This window comes from Peromyscus maniculatus, chromosome 3 (assembly GCF_049852395.1).
Source record: "Peromyscus maniculatus bairdii isolate BWxNUB_F1_BW_parent chromosome 3, HU_Pman_BW_mat_3.1, whole genome shotgun sequence".
NCBI lineage: Eukaryota > Metazoa > Chordata > Mammalia > Rodentia > Cricetidae > Peromyscus > Peromyscus maniculatus.
In genome coordinates this window covers 95095759-95109977 of record NC_134854.1, presented here as the reverse complement: position 1 = coordinate 95109977, position 14219 = coordinate 95095759, and the positions used below count along the sequence as shown (strand labels likewise).

Genomic DNA, 14219 nt, shown 5'->3' with positions numbered 1-14219 from the left:
GGACTAATAGCACCTGCTAAGAACCTCACAGTGAGTTTCAGGAGGCACGAATAGAAATGAAAGCTGTTCTTTGTAGGAGAAATGGAGGTGGGAGAAGGGCACAGGGGGAGAGCTAACTGGGATTAGCTGGAAATGGCTAGAGCATTTCTACTGGTGTGGTGTTGCCCTCCTTCTGTAAGAAAATGGGCATGGGGTTGGCAGACAGTCGACTGCAGTGAAAGTGTAACAGCCACAGCATCACTGAAAGCATGGCTAAGAGTTTTCTAGAAAAAGGAAGTATAACAAAAGGGTCTATAGACATAAAAAGTTTCATTGTGAACAGATAACGTTGGACTATGGTCGTTATCTCAGGTTGACCATCTCCACAGCTATCTGAGATGAGATGAGATGAGATGAGATGAGATGAGATGAGATGAGAATACATGACATGACATGACATGACATGACATGACATGACGAGACGAGACGAGACAAGACGAGACGAGACGAGATGAGATGAGATGAGATGCCCTGGCATTACAGGACAAGGAACTCTGAGTTTAGGATATTGAATGTACACATTGACCCTGAGCTTGTCATGTGTCACCTTGAATGGTGGGAGAGTGGCCGGGACCCAGCAACACTTGGGGAAGGAAGGCTCTGAAACATATGGAAAGTCTTCAAGGAAAATGGGACGGTGGCTGTCAGTGGAATGTTGGCAAAGAGAGCGGTGACTAGGAGGGAAGAGTCCCAAAGAAAGAGGAGCTCTGGTGATGGAGCCCTGTGACTAGAAAGTTCTCAGCCGTGAGAAACGTTGAAGGTATACAGTCTGTTTTGTGCAACTGCACATTTGCTTCTCAAGGGGGAAAAAGGTTTTGTTTTTTTAAAAAAATCAGATTTTTTTCTATGTATTAGTGTTTCACCTGCACATAGTTGTGTGCACTGTGCACATGCCTGGCACCTGCCAAGGTCAGAAGAGGTCACTGGATCCTTTGGAACCATGTAGGTGCTAAGAACTGAACCCAGGTCCTCTGCAAGAGCAGCAAGTGCTTTTAATCCCTGGGTCATTTCTCTAGCTTTCAAAAGAAGAGTTTTTAATTGGGATAGATGTATGAGAGAAATCAACTAATCTTTATTATAACCTTTATTTTGACTCTACATTAAACATATTGCTATTTAAGCATGTATACATACACACTTACAATTCAGTCAGATAAAGGTGAATGCTGGCTATATGTTTGAAATTAATGGGTTATCATTAGTAACTGTGTAACTATGTTGTTAAAAGACTGTCATACAGAAACATACCAAAATCCTTCATGGTAAAACAGTGTGATACATGAGACTTCCTGTGAAATAACTCTGGGGACTGAAGTGATGAGCAGAGGTATCAACGAAGCAAGATCTGGCCTCATCTTAATAAATGCTGGAGCCGAATGGACAATCGGGTTTATGACTCTTTCACTTAAAAGTCTAAACTAAAAGGCTTAAGCTATAATTCCTAGTCTTATGCTTATACATAACTGGGCTCTCTACACATGATGAAAGGAAGCTGGAGAGAGGCCTCAGCAGTTCCGAGAATATACTGCTTTTGCAGATGACCCAAATTCAGTTCCCAGTACCCACATTAAGCAGTTTGCTACTGCCTGTAATTCCAGCTCCAGGGGGTAGGATTCCCTCTTCTGGCCCCTATGGGCACTGCACTCACAAACACATAACTACTCAGAGACACACACATAATTTAAAATAAAAATAAAATCATTTCTAAAAATATGAGGAAAGCTACAAGTGGCAGGCATTAAAAATTCTTGCCTGTGCATTCAACCAAACATCTTATAAGATTTATGCTGCCAAATTTTGCTTCACAGATTATCATGGAAGAGTCTAGAATTCAGATTGTGTTTTAGAAATGGGACCCAGCCAGTCATTCCAGAATATTCAAAAACCCAAATCAGCCAAGACCACGGACAGGATCGCACTGAAAAGGAGGTTCAAAGACGGCAATATGACTTCCTCATCAAATCATTCGGGACCATTGTCCCACTGTTTGCTCCAGACAATGACATGATAGATAAACGGGGCCAGGGGGCAGGAATGTAATCCCTATAATCTCAGCACCGTTGAGATAGAGGCAAATGGATCTCTGTGATCTCTGTGAGGTCAGTCTGATCTACATAGTGAGTTCCAGGCTAGCTAGGATAAGACAATATGATCCTTTCTTGAATGAATAATTAGCTAAATGGAAAGAAAAAAAGAAATTGGAATGTGAAATAAATAATCCAAATTAAGTCTCAAACTTCAAACTGAAGATCTAGAATCCTACCCAGATAGAGTACCTGTTGAAGCCTTAGAACAGATAAGACCAGAGAGAGACAAGATCTCATGTCCAGAGTGTAAGGTGCCTAACCTATTGTTCCCAGTCTGTTCTAAAGCAGGGCCACTGGGTGTCCAATGGTCCTACCTGCTGGAGTCAAATGTTCCTTCGGGAGAAGAGACATTCCAGCATAGGTGAGCTCCATGAAGTACTGCAATCTTATACACAAATTCAGCCTTCTTCAGAAGCAGCATGTTTAGACCCAAAGATGAAATTTCATTCTAAAAAAAAAATTCTTAGTGAGCCAGCAAGAAGGCTCAGTGGGTAAAAGCACTTGCTGTACAAACCTAGGATCTGAGTTCAGTGCCCTGATCCCAGGGCAGAAAGAAAGAACCAACCTTTTAAAGTTGTCTTCTAACTTTCATACATGCATATGCCCTCTAGAGTGCATGTACACACACACACACACACACACACACACACACACACACACACACACACACTCACACAGAGGCCCTAAGTTTGGATCCCAGCACCCAGCTCAGGCAGCTAACAGTTGGTCACTTGCACACACAAGGCATATGCAGCTCCTGGGGATTCGGGCCCTCTTCTGGCCTTTAACGGTACCTATACTCACTTGCACATACCCACATGCAGACATACACATAATTAAAAATAAAATAAGTTCTTTTTTAAATACCAAAGTACAGAGTGCCCTCATCTAAGAGAGAAAAAAATTAGGATAAGAATGTCAGCATCCAATTAACCATGCAGCTCACACACGATTGAGCCGGTATGATAATGAGTATTCCGAGATGGGTAATGCCAGGGGGCACTCACCAACCTAAGACAGAGCACCTGTGTAGCCTGGGCAGGCGTCTCCATGACGGGTAAGGTGACCTTCTGACGTCCCTCGCAACCCAAGTCAGAAGCTCATTTTTTAATAAAAGGGGGACCTGCAGGGTCCTGGCCCCTGTTTTGGGTAACTGTTGCCTTACTTGTGGACCTTGACCTTGATATCCTCCCAATGCTAATTCCCTGCCAGGTTCCACCCTCCTGAATGCCTAAGGGAAGTTCCTTGTCTGTGTATCCTGAATAATGGGCATTAACAGCTTAGATGCAAGATTGTAAAACATCAGTAGCGAACTTCTGCCCTCCGGGGTCCTCCCATTGTGCTGTAAGCCTGTAATTAAGACCTCCTACCCCCTTCAAGAAATGACATTCGACATTTAAAATTAAATATATATATATATATATATATATACATATATATATATAATTGAATGAATACTGCAAATGTAATCTATGAATACCACAAATGTGATTAATATCATGAGTGTAATTTAAAAAATAAATAAATAAATAAATAAATAAATAAATAAATAAATAAATAAATAAATAAATAAATAATGTCAGCATCCTTATCCAGCACACTACTTTTAACATTTTTTTCCTTTCCAACTTTCAGGTGGTGTTTGCTCTTACAGACTTTGTAATAGAGAATCTTGGCAAGCAGTTTATCGAGACACCCCCAGTAGACCTGGCCACTCTGTATCAGGACATGTCAAGTAGCACACCCCTGGTGTTCATCTTGAGCACAGGCTCTGATCCCATGGGTGCCTTTCAAAGGTTTGCCCGGGAGAGTGGGTATGCAGAACGGTAAGATCACACCATGAGGTTATAGTTATATATGTTCGTGTGTGTGTGTGTGTGTGTGTGTGTGTGTGTGTACATATGTATATTATATATAACATTGTTATTGTCCATATCAACCATATACTAAAGTACATCTGTGTTCCTCCCCTATGGAACAGGATTTTTCCATTCAAGCAGCCCTTACTAAATAAACTGGCTTAATACTCAGCCATGTGTATCGTTAAAGGGAGGTCAGAACCATAAGCACAGGTGTAAATTTCATCTGAGCCAAAGAGAGATTGCCTAAAATTAAAGTATAATCTAGTGGAAATATATTAGAACCTGTGTAGCATTTAATACATGATTATCAATCAATAATCATAAAAGAAATGAACCTTGCTCCTTGCTTATGTTCAAATATGTTTAAAAACAGGATTTTTATGTCCTTATAATTTCATCTTTCTCAAGATGACCTATAGCTTAATGGGATCCAGTTGAAGTTGTTGGTATGGCCTGGTCCCTGGACAGAGAATTACAGAGAGATGGTGGATTCCATTTCTTCATTTAAGTTTCATGGTCCATATTTGTTAAGCTTCTGCAAAGAAACAGAATCATAGACTACTGATGTGTGTGTGTGTGTGTGTGTGTGTGTGTGTGTGTGTGTGTGTGTGTGTGTTTATGTATAGAAATTTATTATAAGGAATTGGATCATGTAATTATGGAGTCTGAGAGGTCCAAGCTCTGCAGTCAGCACCCTGGAGGCTCTGAAGAGCTGATGATGTATAACTCCAGTCCAAGTCTGGGAGGCAGAGATCCAGGACAGGTGATGGTATGAGCTCCAGGCCAAAGTCCTGAGACCTAAGAAGAGCCATTGCTTCAGTCTGCTCCTGAAGTCTGGAAAGCACCATGCCCCATTTTGACAGGCAGGCAGGCTGAGTTCTCTCCTTCCCTGATGAGCATGCAGACATACAGAGCCCACATGCAAATCAGCCATTTGCTGTCACTCCAGACACTGGGTGAAACCTCTTCGCTGCTGGCTGACCGCTAAGCCCACCAACCAGACAGATCAGCGTGTATACATTGCAAAGAATACAGACATTTGAGAAGTCACTAAATAAAAACAGCAACCACATGAGTAGCAATAGTAAGCATCAGAGAGAGGCGACAACCTGATTTCTATAGTTTCCATATTACATATTCAAAAAATCTACATTTCAAAAAATTGCAGTGCAACCAAAGAAACAAGAAAAATGGGAGCATATGGTTCATTCTCAGGGAAAATAATTAGCAACTATCTGTGAAGAAAGTAATACATTGAACTTAACATCGTAAAGCTTTTAAAATATATTTTAAGTGATTCATAGTAACTACAAGTTACTATAAGTATATATATATTATATGTATTATATATATACATATACATAGTAACTATGAGTTACATGTCATCAGACGTGTATACTGTGTGTTAATATCAGATCTGTGTGATTGACATCTCCATCAAAATCCTCTCTACCAGCAATTTTGAAATATGCAGTTAACTGTTGTCAACTAGTTAGTACAATCTTCCTGTCCACCTGCACCCTGCTATCCTTTATTCCTCACCAAAACCCCTTCCCGGGTCAGTTTGAACCATGATCCTATTCTATATGTCTTTAAAATCAACTTTTAAGCCAGGTGGCAGTGGCTCACACCTTTAATCCCAGCACTCGAGAGGCAGAGGCAGGTAGATCTCTGTGAGTTTGAGGCCAGCCTGGTCTACAGATATCGGGAACTATGGGGGTCCAGCCCCTCGATAGTCCCCTTCCAGGGTCCGGGAAGAATCTACAACCAGCTGATAATTAATCTTTGATGAGAAGAAATGAATCTATGTACACGAAACTCCTTAGTCCATATACTTTATTATTCTGTGACAGTTACAAGCTTATATTCTGCTCTCATATTTAGGTCATCTTTAGCCTGATTTCTCTCTACACTTGTCTGCGATCCCCTCTAGGTTCTATCTTAATTCCTTCATCTAGTTATGCCCCTTCTAGGTTCTCATCCATCTTGTTCCTTCCCATATCATCTCCTCTCCCATCTCCTTCTCTCTCCTCATCTCGTTCTTCCTCATCTTGTTCTTCCCCATCTGGCTCTTCCTCATCTTTTATATTGTTCCTCTAGTCCTCTCTTCTAGCCCCTCAATCTACTTCTTCCCCATCTCAGTTTGTTCCTCTCAAGTTCTTACCCATCTAGTTCTTCCATTCTTTTTTCTCTTCTCTGTCTCTCGTGCCCTGGGAGTCCTGGTATATATACACTTACAAACAGTATTCCCTTAGCAGTGCAAAGCCAGGCTTCCAGGGTCACATGGAGGGGTAATAAGAATCACATAGGGAGGCAATAACCGTTAATTATCACTTGCAACCCCAAAGGGAAGTGACCAATGGGGAAATGAATTAACTAAAGGCTAAATTCAGATAATATCTAAGAAGAGGGCTCTTATGTGCTCAACTATAATCTTAAACGTGGTTGGTAGAAAGTGTTAAGAATCTATAAGTTGATAGGTCAATGGGAGAAAATAAAACTGTCTTCTTTTTTCCTGTGGCTCCTATCTGTTCAAGCTATCTGCCGTTTTTTCTGCAGGGTGGGGGAAAGTGTGCTCAGTCGCTAGACAACCTGTGTACAGCTAGATGCCTCTGGTGATAGTTAAAGGGAGATCTGGAACTGGTGGTAAGGTTTGGGAAAAGAGGAAGTAAGGCTTAATTGGCACATCCACCAGGCCTTCTCAAACAGGTAGCCCAGATGCTTAAGTCTGTTCTTAGAGAGTACAGAGGTATCTCTGATAAGGTACTTTCCTCCTTCTGGGGATGGACCTGGCCGGATGCTGCTAATGATAATTACAGGGAGGCTTGAACTGGGAGTTCTGGCTGAGCATAGCTGACAGCGCAGAAGGTTATCTAAATATTCCTAGGAGTGGTTAGGTAAGGAGTTAGCGGTCTATAAAGTTGGTAAGGCTGTAAGAAAGGAGGGTCCGAGCTGAATTGTGTAAAGCTATTACTTAATGTCCACCTGACCTAGGCGGTGTCTCCTTGTGGAATTTATCTTAAATCAGGAGACTTGCATGTGGACTGTTATTCCTGCTAGTCCTTGAAAGTAGCCAAGGGAGATATCTGATTCCAGAGAAAGCCTTTCCTGAGGCTCTTCTCCAAATACCTGGAATGTGTATGTCCAGAGTGATCAGTCCACACCTCTTAGGGAAAAGTCAATTGGGAAAACTATGAAGGCACACATGATTTTCATAACAGAATACAGCTGATATATAACAACCCAAGTAACACCAAAAACTCCTCAGGATTTGGCTTCCTCTGGAGAAATTCCCTGATTCCTCCAGGTAGTTCTGAGTTCTTATGATATTCCTGCGACCCGCAGCATACAGAGTGAGTTTCAGGACAGCCACAGCTGTTACACAGAGAAACCCTGTCTCAAAAAAACAAAAAGCAAAAAACATCAACTCTTTATCGTCCACATATAAATAAGAATATTCAATATTTGAATAACAAAAACTTGGACTGTTTTAATTTTATTCATAACAGCTAAAAGAAAGCACAGACAAGGGACTGAGGGAAAACACAAACGATGTCTCACCCAAAGGAGAATATCATAAACAGGATTTCCATGAAGAAAGCAGGTAGAAATTATCGAGGTGAGAAACGCAATACTGAAGTGGAGGCTGCATTGAAGGGGGCAGCACACATGTGTGAAGAGGCAGGAAACAGACACAGTGGGTGTGAACACAGGTCAGCTGAGACTGTGCAGAGCAGAAAGACAAAGGATGGAAGTCCCAGGAGGGAACAGAGAAAGGCACAGACAGATGGCTGAAGACATGTTCCTTTGGCACTGGCACCCTGACTCAAAGCCTGTGGGCTCAGACTGAATGAAATGACCAGCTTTCTGCACGATCGGCTTATGGGTGGAAGACTGTGTGTGGGTGGGCCTGGCCTCCAGGATCGCATGAGCCAATACCCGCTATATCTTACATAGGAACATATACACACAATTGTGTGTGTCATGAGAATGTATCTGCAGTAAGAATGTGTGTGTATGTGTGTGCGTGTGCGTGTGCGTGTGCGTGTTCGTGTGCGTGTGTGTGTGTGTGTGTGTTCTATTGATTCTGTTTTTCTGAAGAACTCTAACAGTGGGTATGAGGTTTCCTTGGGAGTGTGAAAATCTTTCTGAAATGAACAGTGACTCACCAGCCATTCAGCGCTGTGAATACACTGGAAGACACTGAATCACACACTTTATGATGGTTAAAAGGAATGATATATTACTGAAGCTAAGCAAGATGATATGATATGTTTTAACACATGTCAAGACTTACTATTGCTATTAGAAAGAGTCCTTTAGACATTATGGTCCTGGTCAAAGCTAGAAAAACAGATGGCTAGAAGAGAATAAAAAAATTAGAAACAGACCCACCTAATTTGGGAAAACATTTACGATGAAGTGACACTCCAGAGCAATGAAGAAAAAAAAAATGATCATGTTTCTATGTAGTTCTGAGTCAGTGGGATGACCATACACATAAAGTGGACTTTATGCATGTGGATCAGTCCTGATAACTGGTAGATATAAACATGGTAGGCAAAGCAATAAATAGAGGATAATGTAGAGAATACCACCTGAAGTATGGAAATACTTCTTAAATGAAATATAAACAGGAGAGATCATTTAAAAGATTGACAAGCTGAGTGTCCTTGTGCACACCTGTCATGCTAACACTCAGGAGGTGGAGGAGGAGAACTTCCCGTTCATGGCCAACCTAAATGACGCAGTGAGTTGAAACTCACTGAGCAATGACATTTGCAGCCAAGCTTAATGACCTAAGTTCAGTCCCTGGGTCCCACGCCGTGGAAGGAGAGATCCATCTCCTGTAATTGTCCTGTGACTTCCATATGCATACCATGGAACCTAAGTACCCATGTACATATATGTGTCACGCACACGTGTGCAGAGAATGTAGATAAATGTAATTTTAAAATTAATTAAAATATCTATATTGCTTAAAAATCACATGAAAGGCTCACACTGTTGCTCCCCTCAGAGTGCAGTCAATCTCACTGGGACAGGGGCAAGGCCCCATTGCTGAGAAGATGATCAAGGACGCAATGAAATCGGGAAACTGGGTGTTTCTGCAGAACTGCCATCTTGCTGTTTCCTGGATGCTGGCAATGGAAGAGCTGATCAAAACCTTCACAGATCCAAGTGAGTTGTGCACATTGCTTCTGAGTAATGACAGCATCCTCAAACAGCTTTTCTTGTCCCGACGGTCTAATGACAATTCTCCGTTATAGACCTCGTGCTTTCTCCCATTGAGAAGAAAGATTTGAGCACTAGGGAAATTGGGTAAAGTTCCACCCAATCAGGATTCAAAAGCAGGCCTTTGAACTCCAAGTAAGGGGATGGCACACCGAACCGTCTGGTCCACCTCGAGTTCTGCGGGAAGCCACCTGAACTCGAAATGTGTCCTATGGGTGGAATGAAAAGAAACAGAAAAGCAGGCTTGGGTCAAGAAAAGACATTAAATCTTACACTATACAATGAAAAGCGCAGCCTCAGCTTTGTGGCGTTTTCCTTGAATCCCTACACTTGAGACATACAGGCAGCCAGATCAGGAGTGGGAGGTCATCTTTGGCTACAAGGCAAGTTCAAGACCAGCTGGACTACATACAAGACATGCTACCTAAAATAAAACAAAATAGAAATAGAGAAAAGTATAGGACCAGGTGTGGTGGCGCACACCTTTAATCTCAATACTCTAGAGGCAGAGGCAAGTGGATCTCTATGAGTTCAAGGATAGCCTGGTCTGTGTTACCTTAAAAAAATCAGAGCCAGGATGCCATAGGGAGAGTACCAAATGGCCTGGGGTATCCACGACCCTTTCTCTGGGACCTTGCCAATTATGGAAAGCTTTCAGAGAGGGTAAGAGCTATATCACTCTTGTCTCATTTGCTCACTGTGCCTCTTGAGGAAACAGTGCTTCTTTACAGGGTACCCAGCTGCCTTGGTCACTAAGTCACCTTCCCTGGAAAGCCCCTTATCCCCAATGCCATCCCTATACATTTAAATGGGAAATGAACAGAGCGGATATGATCTCACACCCAATGAGAAACGACAAGGTCTTCACTACAGGTCAGGGTCAGCGGCACAAAAGCAGTTCCTGGCAGCAGGGCTCCTTCCTCTTTTTGCCAGCTCTTCAAGAAGCCTTAAAAGACTGACAGGAGGTGGGCATGAGGTCCCACCCTGTGGTGATCTATTGTGTACCCTAATAGAGCTTGCCTGAGGATCAGAGGACAGAGCCAGACACTAGATTAGACATAGAGGTCAGGCAGTGGTGGCACACACCTTTAATCTTAGTACTCAAAAGGCAGAGATCCATATGTATCTCTGTGAGGTCAAGGCCACACTGGGCTACATGAGATTGATCCAGTATAGGAGAGAAGCAGAGCCAGGCAGTGGTGGCACACACCTCTAATCCCAGCACTTTGCTTGGGAAGCACACATGCCTTTAATGACAGGAAGTAATATGGCAGGGTGGAGAAAAGTATATAAGGCGTAAGGAGACAGGAACTAAAGGCTCTTTTTGGCCGAGGCCTTTCCAGTGAGGACTCAAAGGCTTTCAGGGGCAGCTGAGGAGTTGGCAAGGGGAAGTTGGCTGTGGCTTGCTCTGCTTCTCTGATCTTTCAGCTTTTACCCCAATATCTGGCTCGGGGTTTCCTATTAATAAGATCATTTAAGATTCTAACAATACCACCCCCAGCTGAAGAGCTGTATTGGCAACTGGTAGCTCCTGGGAGAGGGAGAGTCGATTTCTGCTGAATGTGCCCCTGGGAAGGTGTCCGTGCTTCGCTGGAAGGCCACACATCTGAGAATATTTGAGCAGCACAAATCGGACTTGATAGGTGTAAAAAAGACTCAAAGTTGTACTGAAGGGATATGGGAGAAGTCAGGGAGAAGATGGGATGATCAAAAATCCTCAAAGAACCAGTAAAAACCTATATTAAATAAATAAAGGTAAGTACTTTATTGATATGTCTAATTTCTTTTTTTTTTTTTTTTTCTGAGACAGGGTTTCTCTGTGTAGCTTTGGAGCCTGTCCTGGAACTCGCTCTGTAGCCCAGGCTGGCCTCGAACTCACAGAGATCCGCCTGCCTCTGCCTCCCGAGTGCTGGGATTAAAGGCGTGTGCCACCACAGCCATGCCAGTTTCCAGGCGTACAGTTTATGATATGCTTGAACTGTATGAACTGAGTCTTTCACAGCACTGTTTTCCTTCCCTAGAAAGGGACTCCTACAAGCTATCTATCTGTTTTGTCTTTGTTTTAACAGATCAGACAATTAAGGAGACGTTCCGGCTGTTTCTAAGCTCCATGCCTAGTTCCACATTTCCTGTGACAGTCCTCCAGAATTCTGTCAAGGTAATGCATGCAAATAACTAGAATGTGAGAGAATTGGTCCCTGAGTATCCACCCAGGGTTCCAGGGGTCCCAGATCATGCAGAGACCCACATAAGGGACTGTAAGAGCAGGCAGGGAAGGGGTTTCCCAAGACAGTGCTCATTTTTGTGTGTCCTGGTCTACTAGCCATTCAACTCTTCCAACTCTCCCCTCTGCAAGAAAATGCTACATGCATAGAGTTATGAGGATGGTCCCCTCCCACAGCTAAGGGACTGTTTCTGCATTTGACAGACAGGAGGCCTCCAGTTTCTGGGTGTCAGTGCACGAAGTTTCCAATATGAGGGAATATTTTGCATATGAGAAACAAGAGACGCCTCTTGCCTGCATTCCCTCATGTCATGGGACATAGTGGGACAAAGTATGCAGGATAGTTCTGTATTTTGAGATGACCACAGATCCAATAGAGAATTACTAGGCTTTCTGTCTTATGTTTAATGGGGGAAGGACTCCAGATGGAAACATCTGAGGTCCTTGTGATGGTGGTTCAACATGGTAGTTCTGAAGACCCCACTAGGCTCTGTTCTCCATGGTCTGTGGATAAACAAGACAAAGCGTAGCAGTACTGGGGAGATGGCTCAGTGAGTAATAGAACTTGCTGTGCAAGCATGAGGAGCTGAGTTCAAATCCCCAGCACTCATATAAAAAGCCAGGCATAACATACATACCTATAACCCCAGTGCTATGGAGGGCGGAGTTAAGAAAACTACTGGGGCTTATCACGCTCACTCTAGGAGTTAGTGAGAGACTATGTCCCAAATAAATAAAATAGAGAATGGTAAGTAGAACCTCCCTGAGCATACATGGGTGTGAACATAACCACACACACGCACGCACGCACGCACGCACGCACGCACGCACGCACGCGACACAAAGCAGGCCTGACCATTCCAAAAATGCCCCATTGGCATCAGTTACCCATCTCGGTGGCTCCAGTATATGCATGCTATCCAGAAATAATGCAACCCTATAAAATCATCTCCTCTGTCACATATGTTCTCTAAATCCAGGTAACCAATGAGCCTCCAAAGGGCTTACGTGCAAATATCAGGAGAGCCTTTACTGAAATGACACCTTCATTTTTTGAAGAGAATATACTTGGAAGAAAATGGAGACAGCTAATATTTGGCATTTGTTTCTTCCACGCAATTATTCAGGTATACCCCATTCTGCTTTTTTAAAAGATTTGCTTATTTCTATTTATTTTTGTGTATGTGTATGTGTCTGAGTGTGTATATACCACATATGTGTGGGTGCTTGGGCCAACCAAAAGACGGTGTTGGATCCTCTGGTTCTGGAGTTAGAAATAGTCATGAGCCACCTGGCATGGGTGCTGGGCCCCAAACTTGGATGCTCCAGAAGGGCAGCAAGCACTCTTAACCCACTGGGCATCTCACTCCAGACTCCAATTCTGCTTTCTAACAGCAATAAAGAAGTGGTCTATATTAGAAATATGTAAATAGTTAAGACATAAGTGAAAACTTGAAAATGGCATTTTGAAACTCTAAGGGCTCACTCTGTGTTGGAACCAAAGTTTATTTAGCTCAGCCGCCAATCTCTGTGCCCTTCCTTGCCTAAGCATTCCCACAGCCCCAGCCCTTGCCTCTATCCTGATCTGCCTAGAGAACACCACCACCCAGGAGCATGCATGAGGTCCAGTTCAACAGCTCAACTCTGCCTCATACCCCAAATCTGCTTCCCCTCCAGAATCTAGTCCTAAAACTGGTGGTCCCTTTCACTCAATAACCTACAATAAAAACTCCAAGAATATTTTTATCTTTTACTCATCCACATATATTTTGCCAGTCTTCAAGGTCACCTTATTTTTTGTTGGTTGTTGTTTTAAGGCACAGTCTTTACTTTTGTACAATCTACCGCACAGCCCAGACTTCCCTTGACTTTTCACCCTCCTGCCTTAGCCTCCCAGAAGCTGGGACAACAGGTGAATGTCACCACACTCAGTTTGGTTCACATATTGTCCTTGTGATAGTTCACTCCTACCTGCTCCTCAGGATGAGTTCACCACCTTTAAGAGACTCCTCCTTAACTCTAACTAAAACCCTAAGCCCTCTGAAAGATAACCTTCCAAGCAGCACCAGTTTCCTTTCATCTGTTCAAGATGCATTACTTGGTCCGTTATACACCCTGTGACCCTGTGCTTGAATTCTGACTCTTTACTTATCTCCGGGTGTTATTGGTTAGACTAGCTTCCTGGTTCTCAACTGTGTGGGCTCTACAGAGAAAGAGGCATTGGGGAAAAAAGGATGGGTAAAGATGCAAGACATGGAATAAACAAACAAATGGCCTGAAGAGTCAGAAACTCCATAAATGGAACTGTATAACATTTAGTCAAAGTTTGATCTACAGGACAGAATATGGAACCAACTTCTGAGCCAACCATTACTTTAAAATTAAGAAGTTAGGGGGGTAGTAGAATATTAAAGGGGGAATTTCACTATGATGACACAGAGATTGTGATTATGTATACCAACTTGAGTTGTCTGCAGTTATTGATGCCACCATGGAGAAGTCATCAGGTAACCAGCATGATATGGTATGACCACGAGGCATAGAAACACTCCTTAAAACAGCAGAGATGGTGATGTGATGGTTAGTTCTAAATGCAACTTGACACAACCCAGAACCAATGCAGGGTTGTCGAGATCAGCATGGCCTGCAGCAGTATCTGTGGGAGATTGTCTTGATTATTAATTGGTGTGGGAAGACCCAGCCCACTGCAGGTAGCACCATGCCCCGGACTTGGACCTTGAGTTGTGTAAGAGTAAAGGAAGCAGAGCATTC

At 43.0% G+C, this 14219-nt stretch overlaps 1 protein-coding gene across 4 annotated transcripts in view; it reads left to right on the top strand.

Annotated features, from left to right (window-relative positions):
• Positions 1-14219, top strand: part of Dnah6 (dynein axonemal heavy chain 6) — a 233090-nt gene that overhangs the window by 192629 nt on the left and 26242 nt on the right. For all 4 annotated transcript variants that reach the window (XM_042273489.2, XM_042273487.2, XM_042273488.2 and 1 more), the window contains exons 64-67: positions 3762-3952; positions 9009-9169; positions 11293-11381; positions 12428-12574. In XM_042273489.2, coding sequence (XP_042129423.2) covers positions 3762-3952; positions 9009-9169; positions 11293-11381; positions 12428-12574 — 588 coding nt within the window. The remainder of the gene's footprint in view (positions 1-3761; positions 3953-9008; positions 9170-11292; positions 11382-12427; positions 12575-14219) is intronic.